This window comes from Ammospiza nelsoni, chromosome 2 (genome assembly GCF_027579445.1).
Source record: "Ammospiza nelsoni isolate bAmmNel1 chromosome 2, bAmmNel1.pri, whole genome shotgun sequence".
Taxonomy (NCBI): domain Eukaryota; kingdom Metazoa; phylum Chordata; class Aves; order Passeriformes; family Passerellidae; genus Ammospiza; species Ammospiza nelsoni.
The window spans coordinates 48,728,136-48,746,986 of record NC_080634.1 but is presented as its reverse complement, the minus strand read 5'-3'; the positions used below and the strand labels follow the sequence as shown (position 1 = coordinate 48,746,986).

At 36.2% G+C, this 18,851-nt stretch overlaps 1 protein-coding gene across 1 annotated transcript in view; it reads left to right on the top strand.

Annotated features, from left to right (window-relative positions):
- Positions 1-18,851, top strand: part of MIPEP (mitochondrial intermediate peptidase) — a 65,752-nt gene extending 46,901 nt beyond the window's left edge. The window contains exons 17-19 of the mRNA XM_059465824.1: positions 10,827-10,948; positions 11,758-11,831; positions 18,610-18,851. Coding sequence (XP_059321807.1) covers positions 10,827-10,948; positions 11,758-11,831; positions 18,610-18,704 — 291 coding nt within the window. The 3' untranslated portion in view covers positions 18,705-18,851. The remainder of the gene's footprint in view (positions 1-10,826; positions 10,949-11,757; positions 11,832-18,609) is intronic.

Here is an 18,851-nt window from a genome sequence, read left to right as displayed (position 1 = left end):
TAGTAACCTTTCCTAATCTGGAATTTTGGTGGGAGATGGTTTGACTGTGACTGTGAGGAAAAATTATTTTGAAGAGTGAGGCACAAGGAATCTGGGTTCCTTTTTAGATGACTGCCAAATAGTCCCTTTTGCATTTTTCAAAATTACATGTTCTTCTGGTAGGCTTTTTTTCCAGAAGCAGCTGAATTTCTTGTGTGGTACTTGAATACAAAGTGAGATGCTGGAATTTAACTACACACATCATTATAATTACTTTTGATAGGAGGCAACATGTTGGTATGCAGGGTGCCTTTGATATTTTTTGGAACACTGAATAATTTGCTATATATGCCTTTTTGTTTTAACATATTAAAATACAGATTACTTCAGAAGATACTTCAGAAGTTACTTTACTGGTACCTTAAAATGTGCATCAGGTTACAGGTTTAATTATGGCTATATAGTTTTGTCCAGAGTGTAAGTTTCTTTGGCAGCATGGCCTATGGTTACTAGTGTTTGGAAAGACCAAAACACCTGTGAGACCAAAAGTGTTAGCCAGCCAAGTTTGCCAACAGAAGACAAGGCAGGTATTGTGAGAGATACCCTAGAGCAAAGATGTGTATGAAAATGGTCTATTACCAGTGTGGTTGTTAGTCTGTCTTCTTCCTGCAGCTGGGAGGACTCTGCCCAGACAGGGATCCTGACCTTGGAAGGCTCCACCTAGGTCCTTGTCTTAACTTGCTGTGGTTGTGTCTGTCATGTTCCTGACAAAGGAAATCAATGGCTGAGATGCAACCTAACATTTGGAGTGCTTGCTCAGGGAGGCTGTCAGGCACTATGGGAAGATGTGGCTTGCCATGGGAGCTGAAAACACAAGTTTTTCATTAACAGGGAACATGCAGAGGCATGGGTGTTTGGTCAGCTGAGGAGGAGTTGATGTCAATAGGCAGAACTGGCTTCTCTACAGAGAGAAAATAGTTTTTGCATCACACATGATTGCCGTGAGCCAAAGCCTCCTGTTCTGTTGTTGTTGAAGAAAATCTGTGTGCAAGAGAGTGTAGTTTTAACAGGCTTATTCCTCAGCCTACTGAGGGCTGGCTGGCAGTTTGAGTGAAGTATCTTATTACAGAATTTGCCATCTGTGTTCTTGTGGCATCTGTTGTCTTAGGATTTCTTGTTAGGTTTTTGGAGTGACTACTAATGTGCAGTTATATATAACTCTGTTTTTGTATAAAATTTCATGTGAATATCAGTAATGCATATAAAAAGAATAAATAGTCAGACTGAGCAAGCAATGAGGCAGCTGGCTTAAAGTAAATAAGAGATAACCTTTAACTTCTGCTGGTAAAAGTGGTTTTGAATTCTGAAAACTTAACTCAAGTGGTGAAAATAAATCTTAAAATTATTGGTAAGGAAGGCTAAGTAGTGGCCACCTATTAAATTTTAAACTGCAATTTCACTTCATATTTATTCTGTCTAGAACCTTCCAAAATTCCTTTTATATTTTTTAGGCTAAACTATGATATAACCTTAGAACCTAAGGAAAACTGAAAGCCAGATTAAAGAAAACGTCAAAAACCAATTACAAGGTAGAGTGGGTGCTATTGGCAAAGAGCTTTTAAAAAAAATTCTGGGAGGCAGATGAGAGAGTAAAATTTATGGCGCTAATCAATAAGATGCTAAAAAGAACTCAGTGGGAGAAAACTGACTATCTGAGAAAGGGAGGTTATTGGAAAAGTAAAAGCCAATAAAAGTGTGAAAAACAGAATACAGGATAAGTTCTAACAAACCAGAAGTAAAACTGTGGAAGTTTCAAGCAGCTTAGAAACCAAACCAGCAATAATAATCAAAAACAATGCATCAAAAAGAGGAAGGCTGCCAGATATTTGCTGGAAGTGGAACATAGCTAAGTATGATGATTCAAAAGACATTATGTAGTTATCCAAGAGACTGAACCAAGGATACAAACCATCCTGATGCAAAAAAGATTTGGCAGTAAAGGACCAAGCCCTGTAAAACTTTATTAAGATAATAAAAAGTAGAAATCATTGTACGACTGGAGATAATTAATAAAAGAATGCAAGAATTCAGAACAAAAAAGGCTAGAAAGGCTGAGTTGAGATTTGCAAGTAGAGAAGGTAATAGAATTCCATAATTACTCAAGAAACAAGAGGAGAGTGGGAGAAAGAGCAACAGTAAATGTCAGAGAAAGCAGTGATATTCTGTTCTGCCTCAACATTTTTTGAACAGTAAGTGAATTTTGATTAGGTAAGTAATACATGCAGGTTTTGAGATGGATTAAAACAGTAGTGAGATTACAGAATAAAATAGAATAAATAGATTAGATGTAGTCAGATTTTCAGAATATTTAAGCTTGTCAGAACAGTCAGTGACTTGGAGGAATTATCACTCTCAAACTCATGAAAAAGTAGTAGTGTTATGATAACTGCTCTTATGAAGGGAGAAGAACTTGAGAACTGTAGACTAATTGTTCAGATTTTGTCACTCAACAAGTAATTGCAGCAATTATTAAGCGGCTTCTTGTAAGTACCTTGAGAACAGGTAAGTGAGCAAAATAACTCCAGTTTTGTTAAGAACTGCCTCAGATAGAAAAATCCACTTTCTCCCTAAGACATTGATTGATCTTGGAAACAGGATGTAAGTAATTGATAGCATAACTCTATGCTTAACAAGCTTTCTAACACTTGCAAGTCATAATGGCACTACCAAGCTGTAGATTTGTTGCTGAGTCAGCACACAGAAAACATGCTGAAAAGCAGGTGGAAGCTTAGTTTCAGACAGGGACATTTTAAGTGGACATCACCAGGAATCTGTCCAGATTGGAAACAGGAACTACGAGGAAAGTTAAGGAAATCCAGTATTGGGCTAGCAAAGAGAAATTTATATGGGCATACGTGAATGGTATTGAAAATCTTTATGAAAAAAAATTTGGAATTGAGGCTGTGATTACTTGTTTCTTATTAATGAGAAAATAGTAGGAGAGGAAAAATTATGTAATTTATAGCAAGTGTGACTATGGGTAATATCTAATCTTTTAAAGTATTGTTAATTTTTTTTGCTCATTTGTTGAAGAGGGAAGCAGACACCCAGTATGTCTCACACATCTTGTAGGCAGTTTTAGAGAAACCACTGTTGCAGATCACAGAGACATAAGTTTCGTAGTAAAGCCAGAGAGCCTTCATAGAGGATGGCTTTTCTGCTTCTCCCTCTGCAGTTACTTGAAAGGTAGTGATGTTGCTCATATTGCACTTTTTTGAGTTTTGAAGAGGGACGAAGTCATATGTTATTACTCAACCCCTTGAAGTTTGTGTAACCCCTTCAAGGTAATTTTTTACCTTGCCATGTTGGAAACTAAAGTTGTTTATACAGAGTGCAAGTCCCTGGATTAGTTTTCATATGAGCCTTTTTAAAAGTATACTGTAAAATCAAATTGAAGAGTCTGGGTCTGAGGAAAAAATTAATAAAGGAGTGCACAGTGAACTCTGGGAAAGTGATAGCTCTATGAATAATTAATGGCTAAAAGCCATTTCAAGAAGATTGGTGCCCTGCTGAGGTCAGTATTAAAGTAGATGCTGGGACTTTCAAAAGCTCTTAAAGTCACCTTTCAAGGTTTGTTTAGGTTTCTGTCTTTGTGGAGTTGAGTTCATTTTATGATAAAGAAAATGCTGATAGCAAATACTCTGAAGATTTGTTTTCCAGTGGTTATATGACACTATTCACTGGGCAACTATCTACAGCAGTAGAGTGTTTACAGATATCATAAGATATGAAGCACTTTTAAGGAAATTCTTTTTCCAAGTGTTAGCCCCATGAAACTCAAACATACTTTAGTGATAGCATTTGCCATATTTACCATGTGGGAGACCATTTTAAGAAGCAGTGCAAGAAGCAGTTGCATACATCTCCTGTTAAAATTCTGAATATATTTAGATGTATTGTACATATATATGAAAGCACAGATAGCTTCATCTAGTTTGATATAGTTCTTAGTTCTGTTTTCATGGCTCACATGTTCTTTTTCCCCCCTGAGATTGCATTACTGGAGCTATATTTGACAGTGATATATACAGCTGAATACCTCATTGCCATAAACACAGCCTAGAGAGTCTGAAATGAAATTCTCTTCAAGTGCTGTGGAGGACTATCTTTTCTATGAAAAGTCAAACCAGAAAAGAACAAGACAGAGGAACTATTAGCACCCTTGCTTCACAGGAGGTGGCTGAGATGAGATGAATGTAATTTCTTTAAATTCACACTGCACTTGTGGCAGATTAAGGATTAGAGTTGTGATCCCTTCAATCCATTGCTAAAATTACTCTAGTAAAAGATAGTAAATAAACAGTAAACAGGTAGTGATTTCATCTTCCAGTGTTGGTTCAGATACTTTACTTGATAAGTTGTACTTGCAAATACATTTTGCAGTTACCATGTTGCTTAAGGTATTTCTTGGTTTTGTAAGGGCTTATTTTAAGCAGTGTTCATGATGTTTATTTTAAAATAATAGGTCAATACTTAAAATTAGGTTTAATTGGAAAAGTAGTGTAAAAAATTTGGGCTTCAGTGCAGGTCTGTATGCAAAGGAAACAGTGACCTGATTCTGTGTATCTCAGGCTTATGAATTTAAAGCTTAGGCAATAATAGAAATTACTAATTATAATTGAAGAGGGGGTTATTGCATGTGTATGTATATCTGTGTAGAATTGCATGGTAAGACATGAAAGATTTGTTTGAGAATCGTACGTTTGCAAATTTCTTATATTTTACTTGAAAGACTAGCTGTAATTTTTACAAGTAACACTGTCTCTTAACTTGTCCAAATAAGATCGGTTAAAGGATACAATAAAGAATCAATTTTCATATCTCCATGTCCTTTAAAGATTTGAAGCAATGCAAATCAGATGTACAGATTTTTGATGTCAGTATTCTTTATTATGATCTCCTTCCCTCAGTCCATTTCTGGGGAGAAGAGGGTATAGAGTAAATAGTTCTAAATGATTTTGCTGTAAGCAGCTCAAATTCATGAATAGTTTATAAGTAAAAATGAAATATTTTTCTTTAAGCAATTCAAAGACCATATGGTACATATCTAGAGTCACCTAAGTGGTTAATTGAATGTTAAATTCTTTTCCTCTTCCTTAGTGTAAACAACTGCAAAAATATTTACATTTCCTCCCTTGCTAGATTTATTTATCATTTTATAATAAAAACACGGAAGTGTTATAAATTGAAGACTTAATCTCTTGCTTGACTCACTTTCTGAAATGTCAGCGGTGTCTCTGGTTTGGTTTACTTTGTGTTCTCTCCATTCCTAACACAGAAATGCAGAGCACTGGAAAACTGAAGAGTAATGATATTAGGCGAGTTAGAGATGCAGCATGAGATGAGGTTTCTTGAAATTAGTTTTCTGTTATTCTAAGCAAGATTTGAAACTTCAGGAAAGAAAGTGGTTCTTTATTGCATTTAATCATTATTGTGAAACTCCAGAAGAATGATGATGTAATTCTGTAAAACTTAGAGGGGTTGAGGTCAAAAATCCAGAATGTAAGTTGACCATGCAAGCTGCTGCTTACCTATGGAGAGAGTTGTTTCTGCAATCAGGGCATGCTACAGCTTTTCTCCAAAGGTGGCACAAACAGTTTGCAAACTCTGCACTCTGATACTCATCAACCATTTCAAAGCACTGGCCAAAGTGTGCTTGTCTGCATGGCAGAGCAGCATTGTCCTGGATTTCTGCTGGTACTAGTAAACCTCAGCCTCAGCAGAGGGAAATGGCCTGTGCTGATTCCCATGCTATCTGCACTTCTCTCCTGGCTCCGAGGAACCAGAGCCTGCAGCTTCTCCTTGAACTCCCAGAGTTATCCACCCCTGCTGATAGCTAAAGTCAAGGGCATTAGGAGCAACAGTGTCACCTGAGTGCCAGACACAAGGGCTTCTCCACCCAGTAGCCCCTGAAGGAGATAAATTGGCTGCTCCTTTGTTGGGTTTCTTGCCAGAATAAAATTTTAATTAAGAAGGGGGAGGGCACCAGATATCATCTCCATCAAATACTGTTCTTCACAGAAACAATTCAACAACTTTCTCATTGATGTAATTACTGTAGCACACTTTTTGTAATTAGAAGTCTTAAATGACACGAGTACTTCCCTTAATTTAGTGTTGAGTCTTTTCAGGTTCTCACTTGTGTTTTTTGTCTTGAGATGCAAAGCAAAATGGACATAAATGTACTTTAAAGTACCTGAAGCAGAAACTGTTGGAAGAATGTTTTGAAAAGTCCAAGCAATAGTCAAGAATTTCTGTAGGATTTCTTTTCAGAAGGTGTAGTAGGATTTTGTAGAACTGATTTATGATGAAATTAGTGGAAGCCTCCAGAACCATGTTTAGCCAGTCAAGCAAAAGCTAGCTTAGTATATATTAAGATGCCTACAGATTTTCTTTCAGTTTTGTCCTTTTACCATCACATATAAATTTTTGTATCAGATTATTTTTGTGACAATATTAACAGTTCTAAATTTAAAATTCAAATAATTGAATCCTAAAGCAATGTAACCTTTAAAATAGTTTGGTTTAACTGATCCTACCATATTGTTAAAATGAACAAAGGGGCTTAACTTTTGAAGATGGAAGGTGTTGTAAATTATTCAGATTCCTCCTAAAGCAGTAATTCTATCCTCTCAAAAGATAACAGGATAAATATTTCTGTCCTCTACTACAAGGGAGGCCTATGTGACTAGTTTGGGCAAGACACATATAGTTTAGGTAGCTAGCGTAAAATGAACTGAATCTTACCCTAAGAATGTATTCTACAAGGACTTTAAAAAAACTCCTGATAAGGTGTGAGAATACAAAGTATCAGTGAGGTATTTTTGTATTCACATGATGGGGTGGAAAGCCATTGCACATGAAATTTTGGAAATGCTTCAGACATGATTATAAGAAAAGATTGATAATGTTGGTGGAAAAAAAGTCTGTTTAATAACAGCAGTGGATCAGTCACACACCTTTATTGCAGTCTGTTGTGCTGAATAAAAAGCAGGCATGAACATGACCTGTGGATGGCATATTATCATAACCCATGGGCTATGCTGTAAAATGCACTGTTTTATAAACTCCTGGAATGGGTTCATGGAACTTTTTGAAGTAAGCAATTACCCAGAGTCTTCATTAACTTTCTAGCTGCTTACCAAAAATATAACATTTAATAAGGAGACTGCCCTAGTTCTGCATGTCTAGCCTTTACCCTGTCCAAAAGAGAATTTGATATGTCTTTTTTTTTTTAATGAAGAAATATCTCCTTGTTGGAAATAACACAAGAAATCAAGTCATCTTATAGCTGAATTTATTACCATGGAGAAATGGAGTTTTATGCTACAAGATCAATCATTTAGTTTTAAATATTTGTGATAATCTCTTAAAATGTCTCTCTTTTTTGTGAGAAATATTTTTAAATGTTATTTGTGATAATCACCCCAGTAATGGGGGTGTCTTTTTATTAATCATAGAACTTTTTAATGGAGCAGTAGCCTATATATTCTTGTGGTTTTTGAACATGTTATTGCCTAGGTCATAATCTCTCCTCTGTATGAAGTAGGAGGAGAGGAAGAAGTTTTTTTATGTGGGCAGGTAGCTTCTTGTGAATTAGGGTAGAGGATGGGGTTTTATTGTTTAAATATATTTTTATAGGTAGCTAAGTCCAGTCTTGAAAAGTTAATTATTAGGACAGAATAGAATCAGAAAATGTACTTGAATAATGTAATGGTTTCTGGGTAATATTGAACATTGGGAGTTCCTGATCAGGAACTTAGTGTGAGGACTTGGACAAAAGTAGTGACAGGAAATGATGAAATGCTAGAGTTATTCATGCTCTAGAGTGGGGAAAATCTGTACTGATTAAAAAAAAATTAATTACAGACTTCAAATTTCAGTAGGGAATAGCACTGTTTGTTATTGGTTTTCCTTTACTGCTGTTTGCAGTGGGACAACAATCTTAGTTTCAGTTTGACTCACCCTCCATTTCTGTTTCTTGTTTTAGATGCTGTTCTGTTCCGAAATAAATTTTTGAAATTTCCACTTCATCATACTTGTAAGCCTCCCCAGATGCAGATAAGGAGATGAGCAGTGTCATTCCTTGGTCTTTCTGTAGTTTCCTTTTCTCTTATGAAAGGAAACAATGTGACATTCGTTAGTAAAGCCCAGCAAAGACAAAGTGAAACAAAATTGAGCAGAGTGTACTGAGGCCATTTTAGGTGCAGACTTTGAAATCAAGCTTTTGGTCTTGGACAGATTGCTGAGAAGTTGTTCTTTGCTCTTTGCTAAATTGTGATACAGAGTTTCAACAAACCCAATAAATTGAGCAGTTGATCAACCTGGAAGTGCAGATGAGCTGGTTTAGATGCAGACCATTAAATGCCAAGAGATTTGAGGAAACAGTATAATCTGAGGTTTCAAGTAAGACATACTGTCTTAGTTAGAGCTTATATGATCATCAAAGTAATTCCTTTCTGATGGGAGAGGTAGAAATATCCTTCAGTATGCCAAACACCTGGAAATTATTTTTGTTTGTAGCCTAAAAACCATTTCTGAGTATGTGAAACCAATTCGTCAGTAAAGTTTTCCACATTCCAGAGAGAGAGAGAGAGTAGAAACTTCTAATCATAACTTTTAAAACATTATAAAAGAAACTGACATATTTTCCTGCTCAGTCTTCTAAAAATGTAGTCTCTCTGCTCTGTTTCAAAATGTGCTTTTAGTTTAATGATTATGGTTGTAATTAAGGGACTAGTTAGAAAAACTCTAGCTATAAAGTATAAACATATACCAAACCAAATACCTTTCAAAGGCAACCAAAATACCTTTCAAAGCAAAGTGGAGACTCTGTGTCTGAGCTAGATGTTGTAACACACTTGCATTACAGTGAGATTCAGTACAGTGTTTTACCTTAAAGAGAAAAAAAGTCAATAATTTTAACGAATTTGCACCATGCATCAAGACCCATAGGAAAATTGAAGACTTTTTTCATCTCATTTAACCTTGCTACTCCTACTTTGGTTGTGTAGGTCACCAGTACAGGATCAATTGCTCACCCATGGCAAATTCCATTTGTTTTGGGCGCCTGTCTTAGGGTGGAGTAACCATCTTGTAAAAAGTAGCTTTTGAATGGTTGAGCTACAGCTGACTTTGAGAACTTTATTTGTAGCTGTTGCTTAGAGAAGGTCGTGTAGCTAGCAACTTATTTCTCATCAGCTGTTGGAAGTAATTTAGATTATTAAGCACTGTTTGTTCTCTTTTCTTTTAAGGAAAAAAGACTAAATAAAAGCCAATTACTTACTTTTTTCCACCCTTTCAGTTGGTCTTTTTTTTTAGAATAGACATACATCTTTTGGGGTAATAGAGAGTAAGATAATAATCAGGAATTTCTTGAATAAAGAAGCATAGTTTATTTCAGCTGTAAAAAAGAAGGAACTTATTAATTACAGTGTGCTAAAGAATCACAAAGACAAATAGTTTTGGAAAATTACATATGTCCTTTCACTTTTTTATTTGGCTTCATCAGAATTTCAGCCATTGACTGTAGATAAGAACAAGTATCTGAGAACCCATGGACTTAAATTTAAAACATCTGTTATGCTACATTATTGTTTATCTTTTAGTTCCTCTTTGAAACTCTGTTTTTTATAGTACTGCAAAAATCTTGACAACAGACATATCACAAAAATGATAAGAGTTTTGACTTTGGATAGGAAGGCAAAGAAGATAGGGCACTTGTTTTCTCTTTGGAGTTTCCTCAGAACCAAAGGGCAGAGGAAGTTTCATACTCCTTCCTTTCTACAGTCATCCATTCTCATTTCAATCTGTTGGGAAACAGCATTTCAGGTTGGAACTACTTGCTTAACACATCACACTGGAGAGGTGATGAAATCTTCATCCCTGGAGACTTTAGACAGGGCCCTAAGGAATCTCTCCAAAGCTGGCTTTGCTTTGAGTGAGGGTTGGACCAGATGACTTTTGGAGGTCTGTCACAGTTTAAATTATTCTGTTGCAGTCAGGGAAATAAAAAGAAAAAAGTATTTTGATTTCTGTGAAGATAAGGCTGATAGTTCTGATTTTCTTTGCAAAGAAAACATAAGGAAACAGTCAACACTAAAAAGCATTAAAAAAAAGTTTATCATCACTTGAATGAGTCACTATGTGAAGTAACAATCCATAAATGAATAGCAATATAATTGTGGATTATAATCTGCTGTATATACACACATTTAAAAATGTGCAGACAAGTCTGTGAATTATGGCATTGCATGTGGATGGAATTTGTGTACTTCTAAGATGGCTGCCACATGGAAAGCTGTATTTTTTTTATAGCATTAAACACAAATCACTATTACCATTTTGTTTCTGACAAAAATTATAAGTTGAACTTTTCTGAATGTGATACTGCACATACCCACATGGAAAATTATAAAATACTGTGTTACTTGTAACAAGGTAATTGTGGGCTTTGTTCAAGACCAGTAGAACTACACAGCTATTATCAGATATGAATGATTTATTTTACTGCTTTATTTTCTCCCCTTCTGATCCTGTTTATATATAGTTTCAATCCTGATGATCAGCCTACTGCATGCACACCATTTAGATTGAAAAATGCTTCTTCTGATAAAGTATTGTTCGTTCTGGGATTTATTTCTGGTGGCTTTTTTTTTCTTTCTTTTTTTTTCTTTTTTGTTTGTCATTAATAGGATCAGATTTCTTCCATCATACATAAGGAAATGTTGAACAACAAAAAGAATTTAAAAGATTACATGGGGTTTGGGTTCTTTTTCATTTTACAGGCCTGGCAGCTGAGATTCAGTCACCTTGTGGGCTACGGTGCCAAATACTACTCCTACCTCATGTCCAGGGCTGTTGCCTCTATGGTGTGGAAACAGTGCTTTGCTCAGAACCCATTTGACAGGTAAAAACACAGAAATGTTAAATAGAATGAAATGCTAGTTGCTTCTGGAAAACGTGAAACAAATTAGGTGGTGGGCTTTTTGGACGCAAATTAGTTGTTAGTGTTTTTTCTTGATTTTAAGATACTACAAAGCAGGAAATAACCACAGAAATATGTATATATATATACACACACAAATATACATGTGTGTGTGTGTGTATATATATACTTTGGGACATGTTCATTGGTGCAAAAAAAAAATGTGCCAATGTTTTAAAATACAGGTGTGTCAGTGGGGAGACACTGAAATCCTTATTTAGATCTAATTAGAGAGCTTGAAATTCATAGATGCCTAATAACTTGTAATTTTCTATTGAAATCAAAGCAACTGTGGGTATTAAACAAGCTTCATGTCACCAACATCAAAGCTCAGTGGAGCTTTCCTACTCATTTTACTTTGTGAAATTAAGAAAGCAAATTGTGAGGTCACAAATTGTAAGCATTCTTATACCTTTGCTGAATGTTCAGGACATAGTAACAGAGCAACTTTTCCCTTGGGCACAATGAAGCCTGAAATGCTCTTCACAAATTAACTTCTATAGGCACCAACACACACTCCTATACATAAAATTTTTCTAGTTCAGTTCCTCATTATGGAATTTTAAATGTAATTTGAATTTGAGGAGGTCATGTGGCACCAGCCATTGTTTCAGGGTAGAAAATTTCATTTGGTCTCTGTCTGTGAGGTCTGTAGAGATCCTAGAAGCAAACCTGGGTGAAGGCTGGACAGGTTGTGTTTGCAGATGGCTCTAACACCTGTGTTTCTCCAGGGCAATGGGGGAGCGCTATCGTAGGGAGATGCTGGCACACGGCGGTGGAAAGGAGCCCATGCTGATGGTGCAAGGTAGGAAATCAGTTATAACTCTCTTAGTCCCCTGCAAAAGAAAGGAACTTCCACTTAACTGCATTTCCCAACTTGGTCTTTTTACTTTAATTATGATGTTCACTGGATTTATGAAGGAAAAATTTAAGTGGACTGATCATCACCTTTGTATCATGGTCAGTAGAACTCCTTGTGGTATGTGGAGTACACACAGCTGGGCTGAAGTGTTGGAAAGGTTTTGTGTTATGAGGCTGTCTAAAGAATTCAGAATAAACTTGAAGGGAGATAGATTACATTATTTCTTGGATACAGTAAAGTAGTAACTTTTCCATGCATGAAATTCCTAAAATCTCTGGTTATTTTGTATAGGAGAAGTTGAACTTGTTTTGGCCACATCATTTCGGTGTCATCAAAATATCTTTGGCTGTATCAGTACTTCGAGTGTACATTTTCATGAAATGCAGCTCTGACAACTGTAAGAAACACAATTCATTATTCATCTCACTACAATATTTGTGTCTTGAATCTGGAAAATAACTTCTAAAAATCATTCATACCCATAGCAAAAATACTCTGTGTGTTCATACCTTAAAAATTAGTGCCAGAAGAATGAAACAAGTTTGAGAAACTGCTGACTTAGTCTCAAATCTCTGAAATCAAGGTAAAGACTTTCCTGTGTAATGTTGCAGAATTCAAACCAAACATTACTTTTGCTGTTCCTAAGGTGAGCACTTGCTAAGTCCTGGCACAGCTTTCAACTTTCTCTGAAATCTTTAGTATTAAGAATGAATATGAATTCACTGGCCTCTGTAAACTCCATTTTAGCAGACTGGAACTTCTGGGAATTTTTTCTACAGATAAGGGAAACAGTGGTAACATGTCTGTATTTCATCATGAGATTGGCACAGTTTCATGACTAGAACATTTCAGTTCTTTGACCCATTTGTTTATATTTGAGGCCATGACCTCTGCTCTCCTTAGACTCATCATATATTAAGCAACTATATATTCTTTAGGTTGTCTACTTATGTTTCTGATCTACAGGGTTATTTTTAATTCAATATGCCTTCCCAAACTTACTTCTCTTTACTGTTCTTGAAGAGTTTGTGTTTGTAACTTTGAAAAACTGTAGCCCAGAACTGTGGATTAGAATTTGCAAGACAGGAATGTGCATCTTTACAAGCATATCCAATTTTTACATTGAAAGTCATATGGTAGAGAAAGAAAAAAATGTTTTTAAATACCAGATATGCTTATGATCTCTTTCTGGGATATATTCTTTATTTTACTGAACATGGAATTTTCCTGGAATGTCCTGGAAATTATGTTGAAGTTGCTGGCAGTGTGCTTCTGTGAATCAAGTACTATTTGAATGAAGTTTCAAAATTCATCTGTGGATGGTCTTACAGAAAATCTATGGAAGTAAAACTGGCTCTCTCCCTTGCATGTGATAGGATCCTATGGGAGACCATGTCAAAGGGCTCAGGCTCACTAAGGTCCAAAGGAGGTGACGTGCACTGCTCTCCTCTTTTCTGCCAGACCAGTTATTTCATCATATCAAGTTACTTAAGCATGACTTGCCTTTGGTGAATCCATGACTGTTTCTGATTTTTTTGCTGTTTGTGAGTCTGAAAACAGTTTCCAGGATTAGTTGGTCCAGATCCTTCCTAGGGACTGAGGTGAGACCGACCAGCCTCAGCTCCTTAGGTTCTGCTGCTTGCTCTTCCTGAAGATAGACATGAGTTTTGCTTTCTTCCAGTCTTGTAGTACCTCTCCTGTTTTAATAGATTACTGAGAGTTGCCTAGCAATGCCATCTGCCAGCTCCCTTAGCACTCAGGGTGCATCCTGCCCGGGCCTGTGGGCTTGTTTATGCCCAGTTTTCTTCAGTGTACCATGATCTGATCCTCTTCCATCAAAGATACACCTTCCTTGCTTCAGATTATCTCCCTGGCCACTTTTGTATTCTGAATTTCACTTTTACACTCTTTATTCAGAAATCCTAACTGATACTCAAGATCATAAAAATAACAAGTGTTCATCAGCAGATTCTTTGTGCCTATCATGATGTTCATTTGTAGACAGTAAAAGTAGTTAAGTAAAAAACTTAACAAACGTGCTTGAGCGACTTCCTGAAGAATGAAATCAGGGTGACTCAGGTGTTCTGACAAGACAATAACTTGGTTGCTGATTTGGGATTATTGGAAGCTAAATAATAGAGCACACCTGATGAAAAAAGTTATATTTGTACTTGATTGGTCTGTATTTCTTACAAAAAATGAGAATTTATGGAGAAAAGTAGGAACAATTCAATTTGTTTAGGTTCAATGAGATTCTGATTTCTCTTGCTGGTTTTTTTTCATTATTGATATTCCAGACTACTTGACTTCCATCTCCTGTTGCTTTCCATCAGTTTCAAAACTGCTCCCATAGCAGATAACAAAACATATCTGATTAAAGACAGATTCCACTTTAAAGCTTGTTGATTTTACTCCTCTTCAGAGAAATAGTCAAGAATCTGTGCTCACTAGTACCCTATTTTAAAAAGTTCTTTAGGTTGTTATTTCAGGTGGTTTTTATATGGGCTTGCACATGTCTGGCTTTCGGATGCACATCTGCAGCCTCACCCTTGAAGTGTTTCCATACTTCATTAGGAAGTTAGCCATGTTCATTGGCTGTTTGATAGCAGGTTACTTCACGAGCACATTTCATTAATGCAGCTTCTTTGTTATGATTTTCTTCTCAGAAGCTATCTATTGTTTTTCTTTTGTGTTTGGATATGACCCTAGCTTTTCATCTTTCTCCAACATGATTCCATAGATGTACTGATTAGGAAAGATAAAGGATCTGACCTGTGGAGTTGCTGACAAGGTTCCTGTTTGAACTAGTCTTTAATTAGGAAACACAATATACTTTTTTGTTGTTTTTGTTTGCATTTGATTCTCTTGGTATTTGTTTCCTTTTAAAAAGCCAAAATCATAGAGGGTTTTTGAGAACTTTTAAAACATTTTCTGAAGAGATCCTTTTTATCTTACCCCCTTGATAGTCAATGAAATACAGAAACAGCCACAAATATGGATATCGGGAGCAATTGAAAATGGGTAGACAATGTTTTGTCCAAGAGGCTTATTTTCTTTTAATTTTTCCTTACAGAAAAATTATGTTTTAAGAAGAACTTGATTCCTCTGTGATTTTGTGTTGATTACATGGCTCTTGCAGATTTTCTCCTTCCTAGGATTACATGGCATTAGGGATTCCAAATTCCTTTGAAGTTATATAACCCAGGTATCCCTTCCAGGTCCAGTTGTGTGCTGGTTGCAGGTCTGAACAAGATTCAGGTGTGCACCATTCCTCCCTCTCTCCCTTGGCACTCTGGCTGGAAAGAAACCCAGGTGCATAGGCAGAGAGTGAATTGCAGCGTGAAAACTACTGGGTTGGATGTTTTGGGAACTAAGCACATGGAACATATCCTGGAGTGCACTTCTCCTGTAGCCTTGGTGCAGCCACGTTGTCCTTGGGGCTTGTGAAGAAGTCCTTGTGCGAAATGCGTGTGAGATTGCGCTCCTGCTTTTTTGTATTACGTTGCAGACAGTCATACTCAGCTCTGAGCCTTCATGGTAACCAAACCAACTGACTGTATAAATAAACACCCATTTACTCCAATGCTGTTTGAAAATTTGCTTTTCCATGCCTCAGACTGTACTTCATGGAGTAATTGTAATTTGAAGAGGCTGCAAAAATCTTCAGATAATGATTGTATGTCTCTTTGAAAGTGTAAGAAATATGCATAAATCCTAGAAGTTGATGTGAATGGCAACATATGTTAGCTCAAACTACATGGACCCAGAATAATTAGTGTTCCAGGGGGGCAGAGGCCAAATTTTGCCACAGGCTTTATTCTTCTCTCAATTTTCAGTGATTGTAGGTTATGGCTAACCATCTCTCAAAAGGGTGTGGTTAACCACAGTGCTGTAATGTGAAAGAAACTTCAAAGCGGTGAAGATAAGCTATGCAGTTGCCTTAGGCTTGGGAGAGACTGAGCTGAAATAGGAGTTGGGCTGAACGTATTAAAATACACTCCTAAATTTGAAAACTGCAACCATCAGACCTTGTGGACATCTTACTAAATCATTTAGACTGAAGTGCTGAGTACTAACAATATATCACAGCTGATCTTGCTTTGATATATTTTAATGGGGTTTGAAGAGAGACATGACCACTCTTTATAGCACATCAGGGTAGAGTAAGAGATTAAAACACAGAAATACCATCATTGCCTGTTTCTTTTGGAACTGTCTTACTCTAAAATCTGTAGTTACTTATTTAATGAGAGCATGATCATTTCATTACAGTAGGAGTTCTTTAGCAATGACCTCAGTTACTCTCTGTCTCTTCTTTGCAAAAGTGAATTCTGTTGGTGTCTGCTTTTGATGTCAGTGTTGGGAAAATAGGAGTGCAACAAACCACTAATGCAAGAAATCTGAAATCTGTTTTTGTTATCAAAAGCTGGATCGGAACTACTGGATCTGAGGTCATTAGACATCACCATTGCCAGAATGATTTTGGAATCTCCTACATATTTAAAGCAAACTTGGTTTTAATAAATAAATACAATTTGTAACAAGTTTTGAGTGATATTTGGTAAGACTGTATTCAGCTGCCCTAAAATATATCCAAGTATACTGTAATTAATTATATTTCTCTTATTAATTTTGTAATATCGAGGGTTGGAATTTTTTTGTTATGATTTGCCGTTTTTATGTAAGAGGGGAAATTAAATCTCCTTGAAGATAATCCCAGCTTCAGTTTCTTCTCTTCTGCCTATCATTATATTGTTGGCTCTCGGTTTTTTCCAATGTATTGATAATTGGCAGAGTAGTTGTTAGTGTGTGAAAGAATTGGCTGAACATCATCCAGACTGGCTGTTTTTTATAAAGTCAGTAATGGCAGGAGAGTTTTGTGTAATGGGGCTCGAGGAGTGGTGGTTATGTCTATTATGGCCATCTTTATGTAACATCTCTGCAGTATTTTAGTAATCTCTCAGTCATGGTATCTGGTGGAAAAGGAGTGATTGTACATGTTCCAGGGGGCTGCCATCCCTGTCACCTTCTTAAGGCACTCTCCTCTTCTGTGAAAACTGCAGGAAAGTATGAGTCTAACTGGAATTTTTCCAAGGCTGCTAGGGAGCAAATATGCATATTCCCCAGCCAGGAACCCGAGAGAGGGAGTCTGCAAGAGGCCACGGCTCTCTGGGGAGCTCAGATCAGTAGCTGGCTATCTGCACACATCTGTTGCTCAGCCCAGCACATAGCAAGCCATTTTTCATTGTGAACTACAAATAATTCCACTGTGATTTTTCTAACATTAGAGTAGGTGACAAGTTTACTGAGTACGTGGAAATATTAATTCTGTTCTCTTTCATTTTGAAAATAGCTTGATGCAAACTTCATTTAACAGCATTTCAGTCAATCTATATATAGTGTGAGATTTGTTTTCCTTTTAGTGCTTGCTATTAATCTACTGGGCCATGGCAGTTTGTGTTGACACTTGTAACATGTTTTTAAATCAGATTGAAATGGAATTCAGTAAGGTCTTAGCAACAAAATTCTTTTTGGTTGCTCACACCAATTTACTTTGAGCTGATCTGTTTCCTGATGGGTTTTGAATCATTGTGTTATAGTAAAAGATTATAGTCTTTTAGCAGCATGCAATTATAATTTCCACCAAAAGCAAATATTGTTGAGGATGTGAAGGAATATAAATTTCTGTTCAGTAGGTACACCGATCAGAAAGGGTAGAGCAAGGTTATATTTACATTGGCAGATGCCAGAAAGATAACTTCAAAGAAATACAAAGATTAAATTTTACATTTTTGGCAGTTGTACTGTTGTTTTTGGGGTTTTTTTTTTTTTTTTTTGTTTTTTTGGTTGGGGCTTTTTTTCTGGTACAAGTTATGCAGTAAATTTTCATGTGTAATCTTGAAAATGTTAATAACAGTGAAAAGACCAACTGTAGGTGATGTTAAGTACAAAGAAACATCTGAAAATAATTGAAAGGATATATTCTCATGCCATCTAAAAATTGGGATTCTGGAGAGGAAGAGGTGAAATTTTTAGTTTCTCTGTTTATAGAATTACCTGACAAAGTACTTGGGCATGATTCTAATTCATGATGCTAATTTTCTTGTCTGTTATCGTGTAGCCAAGTGCTATAGCTAACAGATATAGTAATTTAAATTCTTGAAAAAAGGTAAGTCCTAGTACTGCAAAAAAGCAAAACTAAAACTGCAGTATATTAAAAATGCTTTTGTTTATGTTTTGTGCCTTGTAAAAATTTTCAGATATAGCTGTATTTTAAATGGCTAAATTAAATGGTTCTAAGGTGTGTGTAATGCTTTGAGAAAATACATTTTTTTCTGGCTTGGTCAGAACAGAGACTTAGCAGATAAGGATTTATATACCTGCTCAATCACTATTTTATTTCAGTCATTTAGGAATGACTGAGTCTACAGTTACATTGCTTTAAAACAGATATAATTCCCTGCTTAAACAAGGTCTTAATGACAAAAATCCGTTAAAAGCCTTGAAATCTGTCAATTCTGTGCAAATGTGTAACAGGTATCTTGAAGAAATTAAATAATCCCTCTACACTCTAATTGCACTTTTTTCTTGATGAAGAAATCTGATAGCTGTTTCTGCTGTATGCGACATTAAAAGAGAGTTAGCAGTAAGTGCTGCCACTGACGAAGCTGTCAAGGTCACAGCATCCTGATGAAGAGTGTCTTGTCTTGTTTTTTTGTAGGTATGCTGCAGAAATCCCCTTCAGTTGAAGATTTTGTGGATGCCCTTGTTTCAGACTTAGACCATGACTTTGAAACATTTATCATGGACTCATAACAACAGAACTGAATTCTTTTATGCAAGATTGTGTACGTCTTCATAAGTGTGGATAAAATATTGTTGTGACTGGTTTTGCTTTTTGGTGAACAATTTTAGAGTTTGACTGTTTATGTTGGTGGAACGGTAATAAATACTTTCATTGGA